Here is a 24,460-nt window from a genome sequence, read left to right on the forward strand (position 1 = left end):
ACTCTCTTACATTTTTGTAAGATAAGTGTGTTATCACTGCAATTAAAAATAGAATGTACCAGCTATAATGGAAAAAAAAACATTATAAAAAAATAGAATGTAATACAGCAACAACAAAAATAAAAGACATTAACAACAAAAAAGTAAAAATTATTTAGTATTGAAACAAAGTAACAGAAAAGAGACTGAGAAATATAAAAGAAAATAAAATATATCAATAACCACTATCACATAATAAACTGGAAGGCACTAAATTTCAATTACACTTACTGACAGATATCACAAAAACATGAGTTTATTGTTGATGCTATCTCTTATGTCTCTTCCACATTTGCCTAAATGATTTTAAGCCTTAGGAATCTACCTGTTAGTTTCAATTATTTTTTTCTAAGCTTTTTTATTATTGATTCTTAATTAACTAAAGTAATAGGATAAAAGTGGTCACACATAACCCAAATCACTTTGAAACAAGAGTCAGAGTGAATACAGCACGTAATTCTTTATCTATAGCTTAATCCTCAACCACATTATCATTGCCATTCTTTTCTCTGTCTACAGGATCTCAAATGTCACTGAAGCGACTCAAATCCCTCAAGCTACATTTAGCCTTGAGAAACTGCAAGCTTTAGAGACCTTCTCTCCTGTTAGATCTCCTTCTAGGATTAACTAGAAAGTTAATCCTCCTTTCTGTTAAATGCCAGGTAATTGATATTTCCCTTCAAAACAAGGAGAATGGTGTTAGAGTAGAAAGGAACAAGGATTTTCCCACAGACCCAAGAATTCTCAGGGATCCAGGATCATTTACTGTGATCAATGAATAGATTACAGCCACCTTTGACAAGGCAATCATAAACCTGAGTTCAGCCTCAGAAGCCTCAGTTTAATCTGAGCACTTTTAGGAACAGACTCCTCAACTGTGGAGAAAGAAGGGGAAGTGGGTCATTAAGATGTGCAATTAACTAGTGCTGTCTAAGTATCAATTTATGAACTCTGCAGAGGAAGGTGAGCTGTCAACTGCAATTATTTTTTTTAATTTGTAAAAAAATTTTATTATAGCTGATTTCAAGCAATTAATTTTTAATAATACTGTTATTCTACCTCTCTACATAATAAAGTCAAATGTAATTCCTGGTGAACTAATTTTTAGAATCATCAAAGAGATGATAGTAGCCCTAGGGAAAGCTATCTTTTTGACATCCAAATACAATTAAAGTGTTCATATATGCTTTATTTTCTACTATTTTATAAGGATAATATCTCTACATTTCATCAATAACCACGTATGTATATACAAAAAACAGAAACAGAAGTGAATTATATCATATCAATTTGACAGATACATGCAATTCTACGAACAGACTCAATTGTAAGAAAAATATACCTGCCATCCCTGTGATGATGTTCAATGGTCTGACTGTATCTGGAGCGAGGTAGAGTAAGAAAATGACTGCAAGCATGCCAGAAACAAGAATATAAATGAGACTCAGGAAAGAAATGAGAAGGTATAGTTTAATTTCTTTAAATGAGATTCAAAAAAAGATAAGCAGATAGTAAGCGAAGCAAATGAAAATTGTTACTGGAAAGCTTGTTCCTTCCTCCCAATGTCCACTGTAATATGGCAGTGCTAAAGGTTAAAATATTCTAAGTATTCTGAAACAAAACACAACAAAATGTAACAAACTAAGATTTAAACAAATAATATTTCAAAATAAAATCTTATCACTTAACCATCTTCAGCACATCTATAAAATGTTATACAATACAGATGCTTTCTTATTTTTTAGGAGGAAAGGTAGAAGAGAAAAAAAAAAATAGCCAGGAAGTTTCAAATGAAAATAATAAAAGAGGCAATTTCTAATATTTATCATACTTAAGAAACTTTATAAGGTAATTACTTCTTCAATCATCAATAATTAAAAATACCTAAAAGGGCTTGTAAAATTCCATTTAGTAATGAGCACCCTGGTTCAAATTATCTTTATTTTATTATTAATTTTATTTTTTATTAATTTTAATTTTATTTTTTAAAATGTATTTGATGCTATCTATTTTACATTCACAATGTTTATTATATGTTTATTACATGCCATTGGCTCTGCTACATTTCACGCCTCATAACTACCATAAGCCATCAAAGTAGCACACTAATTTTATTATCCCTCAGTAATCGATTCTCTTTCTATAGTACTAATACAAAATTTCCTATTTTTTAAAACCTTTCATGTCAAAACACTTAATTTAGGCAGATGATCATTACGTTTCTGAAAAAATGGAAACCAATGCTGAACTCTCTCAACATCTCTAAATACAGGGTATTTATTTCTTCATTTGTCCTTTTCTTCTGCAAAAACGGAAGAACAAATTCCTCTACTTGAAATCCCATTTCCCACAAGGTCTTGCTTCATTCATTTTTGTCTCATGCCTTCTCTTCCACAACTGCACTTAATCCTAAAAAGACATCTTCACAAACCTTGTCTTCTCCTCTCTGACTTTCCTTCCATTGTAAAATATCTTAGACATATCAAATTCTTGCTACCACTTTCTCACTTTTCAGTCATGCTTAAAGCTTACTGTCATTTGACTTTTGCCTCTACCATTCACTTGAAACTATCCTGTAAATATTATCTGTGAAATCCTAAAAAAGTCCCTTAATTTTCTCTTGATCTCCATCAAGATAATATAAACCACATTTCTCTATGGTTTTAGACACTGATTTTCAACCTCTATTTCTTGACACTCTCTCTTGGTTTCTGAAACACTATTCTCCCTGGCACCATTAAAACTTTGTCTACTTTATCTCATATACTTTAAAACAACTCTTTGAGATAGGTTCTAGTATTCCCACAGACAAACCAGGCTGTGAGTGCTTGCACACATACATATGGTACGGAGCAGGAGTGGATTTCAAACTCAGGGCTTTCTTAAGCCAAAATTCAGCCTCTTAACATGTACACACTGGCTTGGTCTTCCACCTATTTATTGCTTCTTTTATTCATTTCACTTGCTGATTCCACTTCTTTTTATTCCTTAGAAGCAGTAGTTTCCCAAGATTTGTTCCTCGACCTTCTTTATACTTCAACATATTCTTTCTGGATAATACTATTTGTTTTTATAGTGGAAACTCTCCCTTTGATTTGGCCTTGATTTTTTCTTTGGGTTTCACATCTCCAGCAGCTTCCTGGGCTCTCCACACAGCTGCTTGAGCATCATATAAGCATTTATAGAAAAACACACACTGATTGTGAGACCTGAGCAAGACTTTTGCCTATTTGGATATCTGGTGTTGCATTTGCAAATACGGAGGCTGGAGCAGTTTGCCAACTTTTTTTTTGAGCAGAAGTCTGCTTGTTTTTTTCAAACAAAAGTTTACGTAAAACCAATATTTAGGAATCTAATAAAATCAGAAAAGCTCTGGCTACAGAGGGAGTGAGAAGCCTAGACGCTACTAATTTGGCTTCATGCTTACCTACAGCAGCAGTCCTTCATTCACCTCTTTAGACTCTAGGACCCTATAATCTCTAAAGGCCCTTCTAGCTTCAAATATAATTCTTTAATCCCCATTTGGAATTTAATATAATACTTCGGCTATTCCCTTTTTTGTAATCCCAGTTTCAACTAAGGATTTAAATATTTATTTAATAAACTAAGCTTTAAAATCTCAAAATTTAACTCCTCCATTTTCCACACTCAATATTTATAAACCTTCCTAGTTCTAATGCCTCAGTAACTCAGATTTACTCCTTCTTTTCCTTTTCTCCTGCCACTTCTTTAAATCAGGCCTATCATGTCCCCTGAAATAACCTTCTATCATGTCTCCCTTCCTTCAGAACCCAACCCTCTCCTGATCCAATCCATCCTCCACCGTGTCTACAGAAGTATATTTACAAATTATGCTGCTCATCATGTTGGTACCTTGATCAAAATCCTTCGATGGCTTCCCGTATTAGAAAAAAAAGTACATATTCCTTAAAGTGACATAAATTTAAGTTCTAGGCTACTTTTAATCTTCACCATCTATTATGTCGCTTTTCCCAAACACCAACTTTTTATATAGGTACACCAGATTACCTACGATTCTCTAAATATATTCCACACTCTCCTGACTCCCAAACTTTGTTAATCTCATCACTCTGCCAAGAATGTCCATCATTCCCTCCTTGTCAGCACCTCATTGCCTTTCAAAATTCTACTCATCTTTAAAGTTCAATTTCTCTTTGAAGCTTTTTCCAATAGATCCAAGAAAATAATTTTCTCTCCAATCTGTTCTACTCCTATTATGCTCAGGCCTCACAGTTTCCTATAAGTTGGCACATTATGTAATTAGTTGGTATAAATTACTTGGTATAATCAGCTGGATCATCTATTTATCTAGATCAAGATGATGTCTATTTTAAATCTTTGTACATAATGGCTGAGTCACTCAATAAATATATTTTGGATTGAACTAAAAAGTAAAAACAGAATTGTCTGCATAGTGAACCTATAGTAAAAACAGAATTGTTTGCATGGTGAACCTACTCTCCAAAGAGAGCAATGGTTCATATAAGCATAGAAACATTCTAGAAATGTAAATAAAATATTTAAAAGCTATTTACTATACGAAAACAAGGAAAACAGTATTAAAAAGAGACATTCCTGGCTTTACAAAGAGTAGAAGAATACCCAAGAGTAGTAATGTCAGGATTTATTCCATTAGAAAGAAATAGACTGTCTCTGAAAATTATGTAAGAGTAACAAAAATGTGTAAAATTCAAAGCTTGTTAAAATTTTCATATTCATAGAACATACATATAATCCTCCAATTTTTAATATTTTCCTTAAAAAGCTCTATAAAGACAAAGAAAACATACAAGAATCATCTTCATCAAGCAGCAGTTTGTTTCATTTCTCTTTTTGTGATGGTTAATTTTATATGTCAATTTAAATTGCCAAGGGGTGCCCACACTAAACATTATTTCTGGGTGTGTCAGTAAGGGTATTTCCAGATGAGATTCTCATTTGAATCAGTGCAATCAGTAGACTGCCCTCCTCCATGTGGGTGGACATTAGGTAATCTGGTGAGGACCTGAATAGAACAAAGGTAGGAAGAAGGAGGTAGTCTTCCCTTTTTCCTGCCTCACTTTTGAGCTAGACATCTCATAACTCTCTGGCTCTCTAACAGATTTATACCACTGGCTACCCTGGTGCTGAGGCCTTTGGACTCAGACTGAATTATATGACCATTTCATGGGTCTCCAGCTTGCGGAGAGCAGATGGTAAAACTTTCCAACCTCCATAATCATGTGAGTCAATTTTTTATTACCTCTCTCTCTCTCTCTCTCTATCTACCTACCTACCTATCTATCCACCTACCTTCCTATATCCACCCATCCGTCTTACTAGTTCTGCTTTTCTGGAGAGCCCTGACTACATACTTTTCTATAGAGATATTCTACCTCTTAACCTAATGTGGTCATGATCCCCCATGAAAAGTTAAAAAAAATGCATCTATGAATATTATACAAAATTGATTACACTGTTTTAGGAAGCCCTGTAAAATCCACGTAAGATACAGTGGTCCTTTACTGCATCCACTTAGAACAACGTTAAAAACATTTTACACTTCTCCATTAAACCGTATTTACTTTTCCTCCAAATTAATGGACATTATAAAATCCAAGCAATAAATATTGTCTTCAATATACACAAAGTAAGTTATATTAAAAATTGAATTTAATCTGACTTGTTTGAAACTTTTTAAAAAATTGAGCAGAGCAGTATTTCACCATAAAAGAATAAAATAGAAAACTAAAAAAAAAGACTAAATTTTTAAAATAGGAAAAAATGAAGTTAAAGATTCTCAAACCATGATAAAAAAAAAATCTCTATTCAAAGAACAAGATTACTAATTCTATTTCCTGACATACCTTAGTTCTTACTAAGAAATATAATCTTTAGGATGAAACAAAATTATATTTATAATGAATTATCATTTCATTATATTTAATTATCCTGAATGTCCCCTTTTAGGAACCACCAGATACACAAAAAAGAACTGCAAAAAGGAGGAAATAAAATATTCTTAAGTAATCCACAGTTTTTGAAAGCTAAATTTCCAACAGTCTCAACTTAATACCAAACTTTGCACTCTGTGTCTTTAATATTGTTAATGTCATGCTATTTTATAGTTCCTAAAATATACTGTGATTTAACAATGTTAAAATATATTCTTGAATATAATAAATAAAATGTTATATTATTTTTATAAGGTAAATTCTCTTTTCTTCATTTAATTTTTCTATATTTTCAAACTTTCAGAGATGATTTTCTCTCATAGTTGGCAACTAAAAGATCAAAACGACTATAAATAGTTATGAGTGTCTTCGGCACTTCTGGTAGATAGCTGCCTAATAAATGTACAGATCCATGTAATAGGGCATTTTTCTTTTTAGAATATGAATGCATTAATTGAATGCACAAAAGAAAATAGTTTATGAAGCAATATATATTCTCCTAGTATTAATTATATATCTTTCTTATTATGCTAAAAGCATACTCTATGAAATTAAATGTATCCAATATATTTTGGTCTCTAGGATAGGATAGATATAAAGAGGTTTATTGCAGGATATCTCTGACATGTTACAGAAATAGTGTCTTGTATTCTAGACTTATTCTACTAGTAAATTAACTCATATAAACAAATAAGCTCTTGAAATGAGTTCTAATACTAAAGTCACATAGTTTGTCTCAGGAAAATTATGTTCTTAGTTGTACTAGTTACCAGGATTTACCAGAGAAACAATGATACAAAAAGTTTTGGGGGAATGGAGAGGAAGATAAAAGATTTCCACTACAGTTAATCATTTTTAGTTAATATCCCTGTATCCAAGTTTCTGAATTACTTGCAATGAATCCTCTTTATTTTCAAAACAGAGTAAGATTTTGACTAGTGATAATAAAGTGAGATATGCTGAGAAATAAGATCCAATCAAATTTTTATATATAATTCTTTTTACATTACCTATAAGAAAAGTATATGACTACTGTATCTTCTTACACAAATAAGTTGAACCAGGTACTAAATATCAATGTCAGAAAGTATCACTCCTCACCCAATACAGCCAAAGTAAAAGCCATTATCTTCATTCACAACTTTCCAAAATGTCCCCAAGTCCTTCATCACTGGTCCTGGGTCTTTCTGATGTGCACGTGTATTCTGCCTCTGAATCTTTGCTCTTGTTCTTGCCTGACTAAACATGCCCATTTTTCTAGGTCCAACTCATGTCCTACATTCTCTACAACTTCTTTTAAAAAACAGCTGAACTGACCGATTTCTCTTTACTCTGATTAATTGATAAGCATATTAAAATGTAAATTATTCGTAAGCCAAAAGATCCTTTTAAAATGTTGAGAGTAAGGCATATTTTTGAGTACATAATATATAACTAGAGTGCTATGTTATTTAATCTACCAAAACCCCTATAATGTTGGTACTAATATTCTAATTTTATAAAAGGAAATCGAGTGTTAAAGAGGTTTCCTCAAAGATACATAGCTAGCAAATGGCAAAAAGCCTAAAAAGTCAAACTCAATGCCATTTCGTTCCAAATCCTATGAAAAAGAGTACATTTTATAAAATATTATAATGGCCCAGTGTGTTAATTCTTAACTGACAAGAAAGGTCGGTGCACCCCACCTACTCAATACGCCTAAATTTTACTTACTATCTCAAAGGAAGTTCTCTTAGGCTTTTTAATCAACAGAATTATTGATTGACTCTATAAAATGTTGCTCATGAAAATTCACTGTAGGAGTTCTACAGTATTCTTCCCTTCTAAATAGTACCTAAAAATCACAATGTCTTCACATGCATTCCACTATTAAAAATCTTTTAGCACATTAGGATAAAATAGAAATTAAGAACCCATTGTTTAATAATGGAAATTCTGTGCTTTTATTTTGATTCCTCATGTTAATGAATAATGCTTGCAATATATTTGTATTAATATATTTGAAATTATTTTATAGTCCTATTTAAATTAAATTCTTTTATTTATTTCAAAAAGAGTTCAAAAGTAAGAGCAATCGTGACATGGTAATCTACAGTACTTTAAAATAATAATGAAACCACATGGATCAATTTCCCCAAAATCTTCTGAATTACTTGAACATTTTTGTTAAACTAAAAGATTTATAAATGTAAAAACTAGAAAAATATGACATTTCAATTATGACTAATTCAAATATTAACTAATACCAAAGATTAGTCACCAAGGATTTAATAGCATTTTTTTTTTTTTTTGGTCATTAACCCAAAAGTTATTTGCCTTAAAATATTAAGAAAATATTATGCAATTAATATGACAGTGAGTATTTTTGTTTGTAAGTATAATTGTATAGGTTTACTTTAGTCTGTTGTTCTCTATAAGACTTAGACTACACTGCCTTCAGAAAAAATACCAAGTCTATTCCATAAACTTGAAAGATTTAAAGTCATTTCAGACTTTTCTCCCTCATCATTTCCTTAACAACACTTCAATGAAGAAGGAATGTATGGATCACTATATAAATAATTTCCAGAAATTATCAAACTCATTAAAGTTCTATTAGGAAACAAAAAACTCATTCAGCTACCCTAATATGATCCTTCCAACTCCTAATCATACAACATAATTACCTTTCGTTCACTATTATTGTACTTGATTAACATCAATTTATATAGGTAGCATGCCTACAATTACCCCTAAAGACATAAACCACTATGAAAAAAATCAAATAAAGAGACATTACCTTTCATTTAACACTAATAAAGATACTAATTTAATAATTTCTTTCTTCTTAAGACCTCAGACACAAAAGCCAATTCTTGTTTGATACTACTGAAGACTAAGATATTCCCTATCTTTTCTTCTGGAAAAGCGTACTCCAACACAATGAAATTATAAGCACGAATTGAGTATAACCCTAGATTTAGACAAAACAATTAAATTTATAAAGATTGACAGCAAATTTTCATATCAGTTGATTTAAAACCCTCCAAGTGTTTTTACTGAAATTAGTTTAGGATGCATACGAAGACTTCTGAGTTTGCTTGTTATTTTATTATAATAGTCTCTGAATAGTAAATTAAACTTTCTTTCCTAATCCTTGTCTTAAATCCATTTGATAGTTTGAGGAAAATACAGTATTTTTCATTAATATATATAATTAATCCATGAAGTAGAGGTTAATCAATCTGCTTAACTTAAAAAAATTAGTGGTAATTTATGTATTAAAACATACCATATTTCTTCTAAGTTATATCATTTTTAATGGAGCAAATTCAGAGAATTCTTCTAAGTACAGAGGTCAACAAGCATAATTCTTTAAGATGCTTAAAAGGTTGACTGAAAGCCATGAGGAAAAACCTCTTCATGAATCAGTGTTTATGAGTTTTATAAACAAACCAGTCTTGTCTCAACACTTTTATATATAAAGTTACACTGGTTTCCCTGATGACTGTAAAATACTTTAAATTTATTTTCTCACAAAAGTATTTTTCTATGTAATAACTCATTATAAGATAAAAATAATAAAACAACTTGTTTTCATTATGAGTCTCATTGTAACCTTGCGTGCAAATTCACTTACTTAACTGGCTTAATTTAACAAAACATCAAAACTGCAAGAGCAAGATGAATTTTTTTTCTTACCAAAGAAAATGCTGGTTTTGTTTCTTTAATTTCTTTTTTTTAATGATGTGATGGTCATAAGAATCAATGTAGTCATTGTAAAGGAAGCATACGGTTTTAGAAACTAAGATAAGAAATACCCAAGTTTGGGATGAAAATATTTTATGGTAATATCTTCTTCCTGAAGGCAGCAATAAATTATAAGGTCTAACAGTATTTAATCATGTTTACCTGTCTCTATCTGGAGAATAGTGGTCATCCATGACACGATGTCTATCCATTCGGCTAATTGTGTTATAATGGCCTGTAGTAGAGCGTGTCCCTCGAAGTCCCTGTTCCACATTCCGACTGAAATAGCAAGGGCCATTAAATACCTTAATAAACCATAACTACATACTACACTAAGAAATAGTTTATCAAGGAGTTCCCATCGTGGCGCAGTGGTTAACGAATCCGACTAGGAACCATGAGGTTGCGGATTCAATCCCTGCCTTTGCTCAGTGGGTTAACGATCCAGTGTTGCCCTGAGCTGTGGTGTAGTTTGTAGACATGGCTTGGTCCCGTGTTGCTGTGGCTTTGGTGTAGGCTGGCGGCTACAGCTCCGATTCGACCCCTAGCCTGGGAACCTCCATATGCCGCAGGAGCAGCTCAAGAAAAGGCAAAAAGACAAAAAAAAAAAAAAAAAAAAAAAAAAGAAAGAAATAGTTTATCAATAAAGATAGCAGAAAAAGATAAAAACCACTGTAATGTCAAGTCCAAGTTTTTGTTTTCTTTTAACTAACTGCATCTCTGGCTAAAGATAAAATTTCACCCAGAGGTTGACACTAAAGTTAGGAGATCGCTGCTGTAACAAAGATAAGACATAAAATTAAGTTAATATCAGTGGGTACAGAGATAAAAAATATCAAAACCATTAATGGATGACTCCCAAGTATAGAGTAATGATAATGAGATATGAAATACAGGAGGAGGAATGTGATGGAGAAAATGAGTTCAGCATGTTGCTTATAGATAATGTATTGGTGGATGTTATTTTAGGGATGATTGTTATTTGCTTTTTAAAATCTAAACTAAAGTTTTTAGGGAGTTCCCGCTGGGGCTCAGTGGTTACAAACCCAAGGAGTATCCATGAGGATGTGGGTTCGATCCCTAGCCTTGCTCAGTGGGTTAAGGATCTGGTGTTGCCCTAAGCTGTGCTGTAGGTTGCAGAAGCAGGATCTGGCATGGCTGTGGCGTAGGGCAGCAGCTGCAGCTCCAATTCGACCCCTAGCCTGGGAACTTCCATATGCAGTGAGTGCAGCCCTAAAAAGACAAAAACAACAAAAATAAATAAATAAAAAGAAAGCAAAAAACTGAAGTTTTGATAATTGATAAATGACTATTTTTTAAGCTACCATTCTTAGCCTGGATTGTTTATTTATATGCCTCTTTTTCACGATAGAATAAACCTTTTCCATAAGCTCCTGTTATTATGGGCTTCATATTAAATGCAGGTGAATCTAATCTAAGACACATGCATATTTTCTATTGCCATGTTCAAATATTCCATCCCCAGTAAAACTCAAACATTTTTTTTCTCTTAATGAGGAAGTGTTTAATTTATTAAAGCCACAAATTCAAAATCCCATTCTCTCTTGCACTTCAAATTTCAGATTCCAAGTTGTATTATCCCGCTAATAAGTCTACCACATTAGAGAAATTACTTTTCAGAAGACTTAATAATTTTAGTCCCATTTACAAATTTGGTTAATTCAACATCTTCACACATTTTAAACTATGTTTATAAATTAAACATAGTAGATTTTCTTAATTACTTCAATTTTCTAAATTAAGTAAATTTTTAAAGTGCATAATAGTGTTACAAATTAGATAAGTTAAATTTGTTCTCTTAGCCCATTACCATGTATAAAATTAAAATTACAATTAAAAATTCTAAGTCTAAACTAATCAATTACCCATTTAAAATTAAGTGCTATGAGACTATCATTCTAAATTTCTTTAAACATTGCAAGTATATAAAATGTGAAATTCTGCACATATTTCCTGTTAGGAACCATATTATTTCCATAGTTCTTATTCCATTAAGCCTTTCGGTACTTAACAGGATTGATCAGAGTTTTCCACTAGGCCTAAGACCTGGAGTTACTGATTTTTCAAGCAATTCTTCCCATTGCCTGTACATTCATTTTTGTTTCCACATGGTTGTTCTTAATTTTAAAGCCCCATCAAATGTTAATTTTTTCCTATTTGTTAAATTATCAATATCTATATCATTAGTATAATTAGTTGGGTCTAACTAGATCTGCTCAATATGTATATGAGACTGGAAGTTGGATCTTCTTGATAACTATGAACTCTTGCAATAATATAAAAGTCATCCAAAGTTATAAAGTAGCCCATATTTCATATTACTCTCATATGTAGACTATTGAAAAGCATTTGTATTTTTCCTTAAATAACTTTTTTCTATAATAATTTATCCTTAGGGATTTCTAGTAATACCTTATCACAAACAGGCTTATAATACCATCCTACAAATAAAATGAGTACGCTATCTTACCTTTGTGGAGGAGGGACACTGGGTGACCATGATCTAGTCCTTCCTATAACATCTACTCGGTGAGGAGACCCTGATGGTGAACAATGGTTTGACGACATTACTTGCTCTGGCACTGACAATGTTGAGCTTTGAAGATCTCGACCATTGTGTCGATAATCTAAAGCGAAAATATTGAGATTGTAGTTATCTACATACCAAGATCTTTTGAATTTTTTACTTTACTGAAAAACATACAATATTGGTAAAGTTGAAAGGCTTTGAAAATATCAATTGTAAAACATAATGGATAAAACATAATTCTATGAAAAAATAATATTTTATAACACCTAATGGAAAAGGAATGACAAATATTCAAACAGATAGATACGCTATCCAAGGCATTCTGCTAGATAGAGTAAAACGTTTTTACACAGTTCATAATCTTCAATAAAAGACTCAAGTTTATTCTAAAAACATTATCATGTCTTCAATGACCTAGAAGAGCTTCAAATAGTTCTTTACAATTATAAATATTCAAAATAATTAACTTGACAAAAAGTTCATAATTTGCATAGTCTACTATTGTTTCTCTAAGAAGTAAACAATATTAAAAAGCATTCTGGATATCATTTGAAGTAAATATGTAAACTCTGACAGATTCCAAGGGATTTGAAATTATCTCCATACTGTTTTTATAAACATTAAAATAAGGGCTATAGTATTATACTTTTTGAAAAGCTATGTTTCAAATGCATTATTAAAGTACAGTGTATAATGAAAAATCTATGTCTCAAAAATGACAGTGGATTTCAAAATAGTAAAATATAGGATATTGCACAGCAGCCTTCTCTCCTCAGTAGATTATTAAATGATTCACTATATAGAAGAAAAAATTAATACTAATGTTGAGACCAAAAAAAATGATGTTTCATGATGGTGAAAAATAATGAACCCAGAGTAAACACTTTGAACTGTGTAGATTTTCTAAATACTATTCTGTAGTAGCAAAAATTATTCCCGAGTATTAATCCAAATACGAATGATTCCTGAAAAGTGTTTTTATCAAAAGATACAGTTCCTTTAACAGAATGAAAAATAATAAAATTATCAATTTTTTGTCATCTTGGAAATAGAAAATAAAAGAATTGAGATGTGCCAAAAATGGCACCATGATAAAGATATTTTTGATGAAGAAAATCTGATGTAGCTACTAAATACTTAATAAAGAGAAGTTGAAAATTCAATTAACAAAGGAATGGAATGTAAGTATGAAAAAAATTTTTTTAATTTCTTTTTGTCTTTTTAGGGCCACACCAGTGGCATGGAAAAAATACTGGTTACATCCAAGCAAGAGATCATAGGAAACAAATAAACAAATATGAATATTAATAATTAATATACTACCATATTGTTCACCTTTAGTGCAAAAAATGTTCAGCACTACACTAGTGCAAAAAAGATAGTCATTGAATTTTCAAAACATAGTACACTGGTGGCATGAAATTTGATTAATACTCTAACAAAACTATCCAACAGAAATTATCAGTCATTGATGGAACTGCAGCACATCTTACCTCTAATAAAACCTGTTTTGTTCAGGAGAAAACTGGTTATACTTATGAAACATTTTTTCAGAATTTATTAAAAAATAGCTACTTACCTAAAATACTAAATCATCAGGTAAATTTCTAACCATAAATGAGGCAATATTTTAAACTTCAGTATCATAATTTCAAAATGTAGCTGTACCTCATACTTAATCAACGTAAAGACAATGGAAAATATTTCAAAAAGTTCATTCAAATATTTGACATATTTGGGTATGTTAGCGATGTCAAAATTATTTAATCTTTTCTCACACTTCTCAAATTTATAGTGAAGTCATTATTTAGTAGCTTATAAACAGAAAATTGGTAAGTACTTATGTGACATCTTTCAGAAAAAATATTTGATATAACAATTGGTATAGGTATTCCAGCAACTTAAATTTTTTAGTTTAAACTTCCATAAGGCTCTTTTGGGGCTGGGATAAAGAGATAAGTTCTTTGTATCTCATATTTTATCTATCTATCTATCTACCTACCTAGCTACATATTTACTGGTAATTAATGAGTTACACTTCCTTCTTATTACTATAAAATAATCGTGAAGGTCTTACCTGATACCACACCAATTCCATCATCACAGTCATAGTCAGATACCTCACTATCACTTATTCTCTTTGACCCTATGAAGCAAACAATAGCAATAATTTAAAATGCTGATTAAGGAAAAACAAACAAAAACTTCACCAATCGGAAAAACAAACAAGAAAGATTTTGATAGAACACTTGAGAATAAGGAACACAGAGAGAAGAAAAGTCATTAGCAGCTCATAAACACCTGTTTTCATGTATAATCCACTATGTGACAATATTATTCCTGAAATGTATGATAAAATCCCTGAATGGCTTAAATCTTGAAATGATATTAAATAATGTATGTAAGGGATTCAGTGCTGATTGATAAAATCTATTGGACAAAAAGCTGAGTCAAAATTAGGTCAGTTTTAGATGCTTTTAGACAAAGGCCCCTGGGTCTAGGTAAATTTCATAATATATACAATATGTTATATTCAAAGGCATTCAAGTGTCTTTTTCTGATATGCATGACTAATAAATTAAATATACTCACTTCATTTTTCACACTTATGGAGAGGAAGCATAATTTAAGACATCCTTCTTTTACTATTACCTTAGCTGTTTCTCTGCTGCTCTAAGTTATGAGAATTATCTACAAACACATTTACATTGTGAAATGTTATGTTTTCTAAGACAAAGCCTGAGAGAAATAATCACAACAAAACTTTAAATTGTTAATCACACTATGGCAAAAATAGCATTTAAATTGAATTCAGAAGAGCTTTGATGGCTAAAGCAGATTAAGTCTTCACAATAAGTATGAAATATAGAACATATATAAATAAACGTTATAACTTTTTTTTTTTTTCTTTTTAGGGCCACACTCACAGTATATGGAGGTTCCCAGGCTAGGGGTCTAATCGGAGCTGTGGCCTCTGGCCTATGCCAGAGCTACGGCAACTCCAGATCCAAGCCACATCTGTGGCCCACACCACAGCTCACCGCAATGCCACATCCTTAACCCACTGAGCAAGGCCAGGGATCAAACCCACAACCTCATGTTCCTAGTCAGTCCACTGAGCTACGAGAGGAACTCCTTAAATTTTTTTTTTTTTTTTTTTTTTTTGCTTTTTAGGGCCATATCTTGGCATGTGGAAGTTCCCAGGGTAGGGGTCGAATTGGAGCTGCAGCTGCTAGCCTATGCCACAGCCACAGCAACACGAGATCCAAGCCACATCTTCGACCTACAGGGCAGGTCACAGCAATGCCAGATCCTTACTGAGCAGTCCAGGGATCAAACCGGCATCCTCATGGATCTTGTTGGGTTCGTTAGCACTGAGCTACAAGGGGAACTCCCTATAACTTGTTTTTTTAATACATCTTTTCTCCTATATGTGACTCAGGAATAAGCACACCTTACACAAGAGAATCCTTTATTAAAGCATGTTCCCCTTCCTTGGTATCAGAAAATATTCAATGATAAATGAAGACAGTGTTGCTATTTCAAAAGAGGACTTGATATGTCTGTCTACTTCTACTACATATTAGTCATAAAATAGATTAAACTCTGTTATCAGAAAATAAATCCTTCCTTGTAAGATTTATAAAACACTGAAGCTCATGTTGTGTAAGGTGTGCAATGTTAAAAATTCAATTAAAACATTTAACGTGCAGTTATAACATTCTAGGAATGACTGCCAATATTTGCAACTACCTCTTAGAAACACCCCCATGCACCTTTTTTTCTTTTGTTTGTTTTAATCCCTGCCCTCTTGAGAGAAGGAGAGTTGTTTTTCCAGGAACTACAATCTTGTTTTTCTCATTTTGGTGTTTTTTGTTGTTGTTTTGTTTTGTTTTGTTTGTCTTTTTAGGGCCACAGGTGCAGCATATGTAAGTTCCCAGGCTAGGGGTCAAATTGGAGCTGCAGCTGCTGGCCTATGCCATAGCCATAGCAATGCTGGATCTGAGCTGCATCTGTGACCTACATCACAGCTCACGGCAACACCAGATCCGTAAATTAACCCACTGAGAGAGGCTAGGGATTGAATCTATGTCTTCAGGGATACTAGTAGGGTTTTTCACTGCTGAGCCACAACGGGAACTCCTCTTTTTGGTAGTTTTTGATAGACGACACCTATCTTTTTGAACACTGCATGAACTCACTATTTTCCTTCCAAATCCATGTCTCAATGCTTTAGACCCAACTGAATCTGAGGCTTTTATAGCACAATTATGAAATATAGACTGCATTCCCCACTAATATCCATTTCAACCCCTTCTATTTAACACTGTACTTGCATGACAGCAAAACACAGCAAGGAAAATAAATGAAAGGCATACAGATTATAAAGCAAGATATAACATAAACAAATAAATTAAAAAATCTTAAGGAAGCTATAAAAAACTTAAGACTAACCACTCAACTCAGCAAGGTTCTTATAGTCAACAAAAAATATATTTCTAGAGGATAACAATGAACAATTAGAAAATTTTTTTCAAAACCACAATCATTTATAATAACATCCAAACACATGAAATGCTTAGGAATGCATTTAACAAAAAAATGTGCAACACATATATGCCCCAAACCATAAGCCACCACTGTATTAGTTTCCTGTGACTGCTGTTTAACAAAGTGCAGTTGTAACAAAGTGCACTGAGCAGCTTAAAACAACAGAAATTTATTGTGCCACAGTACTGGAGAGCAAAAGTCCAAAATGAGAGTGTCAGCAGTGCCATGCTCATTCTGATGTCCCTATGGAAGAACTCTTCTTTGTCTCTGGCTCCTGGTATTTGCCCGCTACCTTTGGCACTCTTTCACTTGTAGGTGTGTTATTCCAGTCATTCAGTCGTCTTCTCCATTAAATTTCTTAAAGATTGTATGGCCTCTGTGTATGTCTATCTCCATTTCTAAATTTCCCTTTTATATGGTCAGCAACCATAGGATTTGGATCTACAGTTATGACCTCAGAAATAAAAACTTGATTACCTCAGTAAAGAATCTATTTCCACCTAAGTTCACATCTGGAGGTACTGGTTAGGATGTCCACATATATGTTTGGGGAGACATAATTTTAACAACTGTTAAAAATTAAAGAAAATTTAAATAAATGGAGAGACTTTTTTGCAAATTTGGAAACCATAAGTTATTAGAATAACATTCTCAGTGTGCTAAAAGAAAACGAAAGTTATTCTATGCCTTTTTTTTTTTTTTTTTTTTTTTTTTTTTTGGTCTTTTTGCCTTTTCTAGAGCCGCTCCTGCAGCATATGTAGGTTCCCAGGCTAGGGGTCAAATTGGAGCTGTAGCCGCCGCCCTACACCAGAGTCACAGCAATGCAGGATCCGAGCCGTGTCTGCGACCTACACCACAGCTCACCGCAATGCCGGATCCTTAACCCATTGAGCAAGGCCAGAGATCAAACCCGCCACCTCATGTTTCCTAGTCCAATTTGTTAACCACTGTGCCACAAAACAGGAACTCCAAAAGTTATTCTAGAATTTATGTCTAGCTAAGCTTTTAGGAATGAAGAAATAAAAATATACTCGGAAGATCAAAGCCTGTTTCTGATTCTTCACTGAAAGAACTTTTAAAAATGTGTATTTCAAAATGGAGAAATTTACCCCAGAAGAAAGGCATGGGGGGGGGGGAGAGTAAAGAGAGGTGTAAAAATTCAGATAAGTATAAACAAACTCTTTATGAACAAAATGACAATAATTATAACAACTACTAATTTGGAAACCGAGGTAAAATTCTGGCAGAAATATATTAAATGGTAGAGGTGAGGTTGTAAATCAGATTTTTATGTTTTTATATAGTTTGGGGGTAAAAGGCAGAGATGTTAATATTACTTTGTTAAGAATATATATTATAATTTCAATAGTAACTACTGAAAGAATAGAGATTAAAAATAAAAAGCAGAGTGTACAGAAAGTTAGAAAGTTATTTATATGCATGTGTTTGTGTATGCACAGTATATATCTCTGCAAGAAAATAGAAAATGCTGACAGTGGTTCATTCAAGGAAGGAGAACTAATATTTAAAAAATTGGGGAGTTTCCATGTGGCACAGCGGAAACAAATCCGACTAGGAACCATGAGGTTGTGGGTTCGATCCCCGGCCTTGCTCAATGGGTTAAGGATCCGGCATTGCTGTGAGCTGTGGTGTAGGTCACAGACACGGCTTGGATCTGGTGTTGCTGGGGCTGTGGCGTAGGCTGGCAGCTGTAGCTCCAATTAGACCCCTTGCCTGGGAACCTCCATATGCCGTGGGTATGGCCCTAAAAAGTGGGGGAAAAAAAAAAAAGAGAGCGATGAAAGATTTTCTTACTATATACACTTATCTTTATACCATATGAATGTACTACTTAAAATTAGTAGCAAAATTTTCATTTGTAGATGAAAAGCATTTATGTTCTCTATCTGTTGAGAGTATGTTCTATTAATTCAAGATGGTTAACTGTGTAGTTCAAATTATTAGGAGATTTTTACTATGATTGTTTTTTTAAATTTCCCCTTCCAAATCTTTCTGGTTTTTAAAATTGGTGTGATATAACCAAATCTAGGATTTTAGATGCTCCTCCAGCTCCTGCTGGTTCTCCTCCTAAACCTTCCTCCAGACCTGTGCCAAGCACATGGGTAGATGCACACAAGGACATCAGCTTCTTCTGTCAGTCACCCACAGAATTAGGGTTTAAAGGGAATAAGAGACAGGCACAGGTTCGAGTTTGCCCTCATGCGTTCTCGTTTTCCTTGATTTTCCTATTTTTCATGCATTGTACCTTCCCAACCTGATCCATGACCTATAGTGACCTCAGAGCCACTGCTGGTTGAACAGCTCCAGACTTTTCACTAGGTCCCGTCTGTGGTCTTTGCCAAGTGACTTTCCTCAGATTGTCTAATCATACTTTTACAAACTTTACAAAAAAGTCCCACTTTATCCTATAATTTTATAAAGTTTAATCTTTATAATAAATTTCTTACTCCATACCTCTATTAGTGCTTCAGCTTTCTGGTTAAACTTTAACGTATAATATTTAATTCTTAAACTATCTACAGTATTTTTTTTTTACATGTTGCAAGAGAGAGAATTTAATTTGATCTATTTTTTATTCTTTATGGATAATTTCTTTCAGCTCTTTAATTAAATTGACTTTTTCCCGCTATTGGTCTGACATGTTACTTCAGATCCTCACACAAGACAGTTTTATTATATATAAAATTCTGCTTTAGGATCTCTACCTATTCTACCGATTTATTCTCCTGCCAGTTGCACACTGTGTTAAATACACTAAATGCTGAGATCTCGTCAAAGAATTACCTCCTCCCTATCCTCATAAGAAGCACTCTAGCTATTCTTGTCTCTGTAGATGCTATACACTTTCCATAAAGATACCTGATAAGACTGGAATTGAACTGAATCTACAAATCAAATGGGGAAATTGACTACAATGTTGAGTCTTCCAATCAGTGAGCTATGGCATACATCCATTTATTTAAATGTTCTTTCATTTTTTAATAATGGTTTTAAACTTTTCCTATGCTAGTTTTATACAACTTTTATTAGATTTATTCTCCATGTTGGATATTCTCTGTGACAACTGCAGATTACATCTTTTAAAATGTATTTATTCTGTTTGATACTTGCATATAGAAATGCAACTGATTTTAATATATGAAGCCTACATACTGTACATACTGCCCTCTTGATAAACCATATTTTGTCTTTAGATTTTTTTCAAAGTTTGAGGTATATAATCATATCACCTATAAATAATGATAATTTTATTTCTTCATTTGAATTTTTAACTCCTTTGAATTCTAAATTCTTGTCTTATTGAACTAAGACCTCCATTACAATCATTCTCTTGTGTGGGCTTTATAAACAATAATTCCATCACTGGCCATTAATAAAGAGATTTCCTGTAGATATTTAACAGACATTCTATCAAGTTGAAGAAGTTTTTTTCTAACCAATAATTTGCTAACAGATATGATTACAAATTTATGTTGAATTCTATCTTTATTCATTATTGAAAATGAACATAGTTTTTCTTCGCTAATATGTAAATGTTTGTTATCACAATAAAAGATTTTTATAAAACTTTTAGAAATGATTTGTTATTTTTAAAAGCTTTTTTAGTATAAAAAAACACTTCCTGGAGTTCCCGTCGTGGCACAATGGTTAACGAATCCGACTAGGAACCATGAGGTTGTGGGTTCAATCCCTGGCCTTGCTCAGTGGGTTAAGGATCCGGCATTGCCGTGAGCTGTGGTGTGGGTCGCAGACGTGGCTTGGATCCTGCATTGTTGTGGCTCTGGCGTAGGGTGGTGGCTATAGCTCGATTAGACTCCTAGCCTCGGAACCTCCATATGCCACGGGAAGCGGCCCTAGAAAAGGCAAAGAGACAAAAAAGACAAAAAAAAAAAAAAAAAAAAAAAAAAGCAAACTTCCTAAATATAGGAGTGAAATGGAAATAAGAAAAGGAAATAAATTTCCTTTCTTGAGTGATTTTGTAAACTTGGTATAAAAGTTATGTTTACTGTAGGTGAGCTTGGAAATATTCTTCCTTTATGTATGTTATATGCCAGTGTTTTATTAGATTTAGATAACTTGTTAAAGTTTAGTATAAATCACCTGTAAAAAAATGACCCAATCTAGGGTTTTATTCTTTAAAAAAGTTTTACTTTAGCTTTCAACATATTACTAATATTTGTGGTTATAGGAATGTTCCAATTTTATTTCTTACCCAGTTTAAACAAATAGTATTTTTCTAGGAATTTGTCCATAATGTGTCCATATTTTCCAAGTTACTGGTGTATACTTATAGATGGAATTCCATTAACTTAATTGAACTTATAATATCAACTTTAAATGAAATTATCTCCTCTTTTACTCCACTATTTGTGCCAAATCTGTTCCTAATGTCAGAATTTTATCTATTTAATTATTTTTTCCTTGCGTTAGTTTTATATTTCATGCATTACTTCACATTATACATAATTCTTAGAATTATATATAAAAGGAATAATATAGTATATAGTCCTTTTGATTCTCTTCTTTCACTCAGTATAATTATTCTGAGTTTCATTCATGTTATTAGTGTGTATCAACAGTTCATTCTCTTTTATTGGTGAGTAATATTCCATTTTTTGTCTATACAACAGATTATTTTTCCATTCCCTAGTTGAGGGTCATTTGGGTTGTTTGGGTCATTTGGTTGTTTGAAATAAATATTCGTGTACAAGCTGTTGTAAAGATACACACTTTCACTTTGGTAAACACCTAGGAGCGAAATGGCTGGGTTATATGGTAGATGTATAACTTTTTTTAGAAATTGCCAAAATATTTTCCAAAGACATTATAACATTTTACATTTCCACAAGCAACGTATGCGAATTCTCCATTTTAGCAATTCTAAAAAGTGTCTAATGGTATTTCATTTACATTTCCCTAAAGACTAATGTTGAACATGTTTTCATATATTTATTTTCCATCCATATATCTTCTTTAATGATCTTTCATATCTTATGTCCACATTTTATTGGTTGTTTTTCCTATGGATGAGTTTTGACAGTTCTCTGTATATTTTGGATATCAATTTTTTACCAGATATATAATTTGCAAATATTTCACCCAGCCTATGGCCTGGCTTTTCATTATCATTAATAGCGTACTTTAAAGAAAAAAAAGATTTTCATTTTGAGGAAGTCCAATTAAATGGAACACAATTTTGATGCCCTAAGAATTTTCTGCCTAACCAAGGGTGACAAAGTTTTCTCGTAGGAGTTTTATAATTGTAAGGTTTACATTGATCTATTTTTTTTTTGGTATTTTTATTTTCTATTTTTATTTATTTATTTATTTTTTTTTTGTCTTTTTGCTATTTCTTTGGGCCGCTCCCACGGCATATGGAGGTTCCCAGGCTAGGGGTCCAATCAGAGCTGTAGCCACTGGCCTACGCCAGAGCCACAACAACGTGGGATCTGAGCCGCATCTGCAACCTACACCACAGCTCATGGCAACGCCGGATCATTAACCCACTGAGCAAGGGCAGGGACCGAACCAGCAACCTCATGGTTCCCAGTCGGATTCGTTAACCACTGCGCCACGATGGGAACTCCTACATTGATCTATTTTGAGTTAACTTTTGAATGGTGTGAAATGTGGACAGAAGTTCATTTTTAAAACTATATATACCCTTTTGTATCTGGCATCTTTGTTTAGCATATTTTTAAGTTCAACCATGAAGTTGTATGTATTGGTACTCTGTTCCCTATTATTTATAGTAATCGATTGTATGGATACCACGTTCCACTTTTTGAACATTATGCTGTACATTCATGCACAAGTCTTTGAATGGATAATCATTTTCATTTCACCTCCTTGTCAGTGAACTGCTAGGTCATATGGTAAGTATATTTTTAATTTTTTAACAAACCACCAAACTGTTTTCCAAAGAACTATATCATTCCACATTTCCAGCAGTAAATATATTAGGGTTCCAGCTTCTCAATATCCTTGCCAAAATTTGTATTATCCATTTTTATTATATTGATTCTAGTGTATATGAACTAATAATATGGTTATAATTTCCATTTCACAAATAATGATTTTAAGCATCCTTCCATGTGCTTATTTGTCATCCATACATCCTCAACCGTGAAATCACAATTCAAATTTTTTGCCTACATTTTGACTGTATTATTTATCTTCTGATATTGAATTTTAAGAGTTCTTTATATATTGTGGGCACAAGACCTTTGTCAAACATATAATTTGAAAACATTTTCTCCCAGTTAGTGGCTTATCTTTTTACTTTCTTAATGATGTTTTGAAACCAAACATTTAATATTTTTATGAAGTCCAATTTATTTCTTCATTCTTCTATTGATTGTGCTTTTGGTGTAAAAAATAAATTTCATAACCCAAGGTAATATAGATTCTCTTCTATGTTTTTTATCTAAGAGTTTTATATTCTTAGCTCATAGTTAGGTCTATGATCCATTTTTAAGTTAATTTTTTTGTGCATGGTGTAGGTATAAGATAATCTTTTTAACATGTGGATATTCAATTGTTCCTAAACTATTAGTTAAAAAGATGATTCTTTTTCCACTGGATTGCCTTGTTACCTCTGCTGAAAATCAAGTCACCATGAATATAAGGGCTTACTCTTACTTCAAAATTCTGAATTAGGTTCCCTTTATTTCTAGGTTTATCATTATGCCAGCTCTGTAATATTACAATTACTTAACTATAGTTTTAAAATCAGGAAGTGCCAGACTTTTTTGGCTCTTTTGAATCCTATGCATTTCTATATAAATTTTAAGATTAGCTTTTAATTTCAGTAAAAAATCCTGCTTAGATTTTGATATGGATTATATTGAACTGTAGATGAATCTGGGGGAGAATTTACATTTTAATATTGAGTCTTCCAATCCATAAATGTGAAATATCTCTCAATTTATGTAAACTGTCCATTAATATTTTCAGCAATTTTTTGATTTCCTTACTATGCACTTTTGCACTTGTTTTTAAAATTTAATCACAAGTATTTTAAATTTTTTCTATTTTCAATGAAAATATTTTAAATTTCCTTTTCAAAATATTAGTATATATAATACTAGTACATAAAATACAATTGATTTTGTATATTGCTCAAGTATCTTGGGACTTTGATGATATTGTTTATTAGTTTTGGTAGTTTTCTGTGAATTCTTTACAATTTTCTACATACAGAATCATGTCATCAGTGAATAAAAAGTTTCACTTCTTCTGTTCCATTCTGAATGCCTTTTATTTATTTTTCTTGCCTGACTACCTTAGAGTCTCCAGTGCACTGCTGAACTAAAGTGGTAAGAACAGACACCCTTGCCTAGTTCCCAGTTAAGGGAAAGGAATTCAGTCTTTTACAATTAAAAATTGTGCCAGCAACTTTGTAGGTTGTCTTTATCAGACTGAGGAAGTTCCCCCCTTTTCCAACTTTGCTGAGAGCTTTTATTGAGAATGGATGTTGGACTCTGTCATAGCTTTTTTATCTCTTCATATGATTACATGGGTTTTGTCCTTTTTTTCTATTGATATGTTGAATTGATTTTTAGTAAGCCAACTTTACATTACTGGAATAAATCCTTCTTGGTTACAATGTATG

At 32.5% G+C, this 24,460-nt stretch overlaps 1 protein-coding gene across 1 annotated transcript in view; it reads right to left on the minus strand.

Moving 5' to 3' along the window:
- Positions 1-24,460, minus strand: part of RIMS2 (regulating synaptic membrane exocytosis 2) — a 613,799-nt gene that overhangs the window by 224,923 nt on the left and 364,416 nt on the right. Inside the window, 3 exon segments of the mRNA XM_021090597.1 lie at positions 9,885-10,001; positions 12,214-12,370; positions 14,351-14,419. Coding sequence (XP_020946256.1) covers positions 9,885-10,001; positions 12,214-12,370; positions 14,351-14,419 — 343 coding nt within the window.

The sequence above is a fragment of the Sus scrofa genome, chromosome 4 (genome assembly GCF_000003025.6).
Source record: "Sus scrofa isolate TJ Tabasco breed Duroc chromosome 4, Sscrofa11.1, whole genome shotgun sequence".
Taxonomy (NCBI): Eukaryota; Metazoa; Chordata; class Mammalia; order Artiodactyla; family Suidae; genus Sus; species Sus scrofa.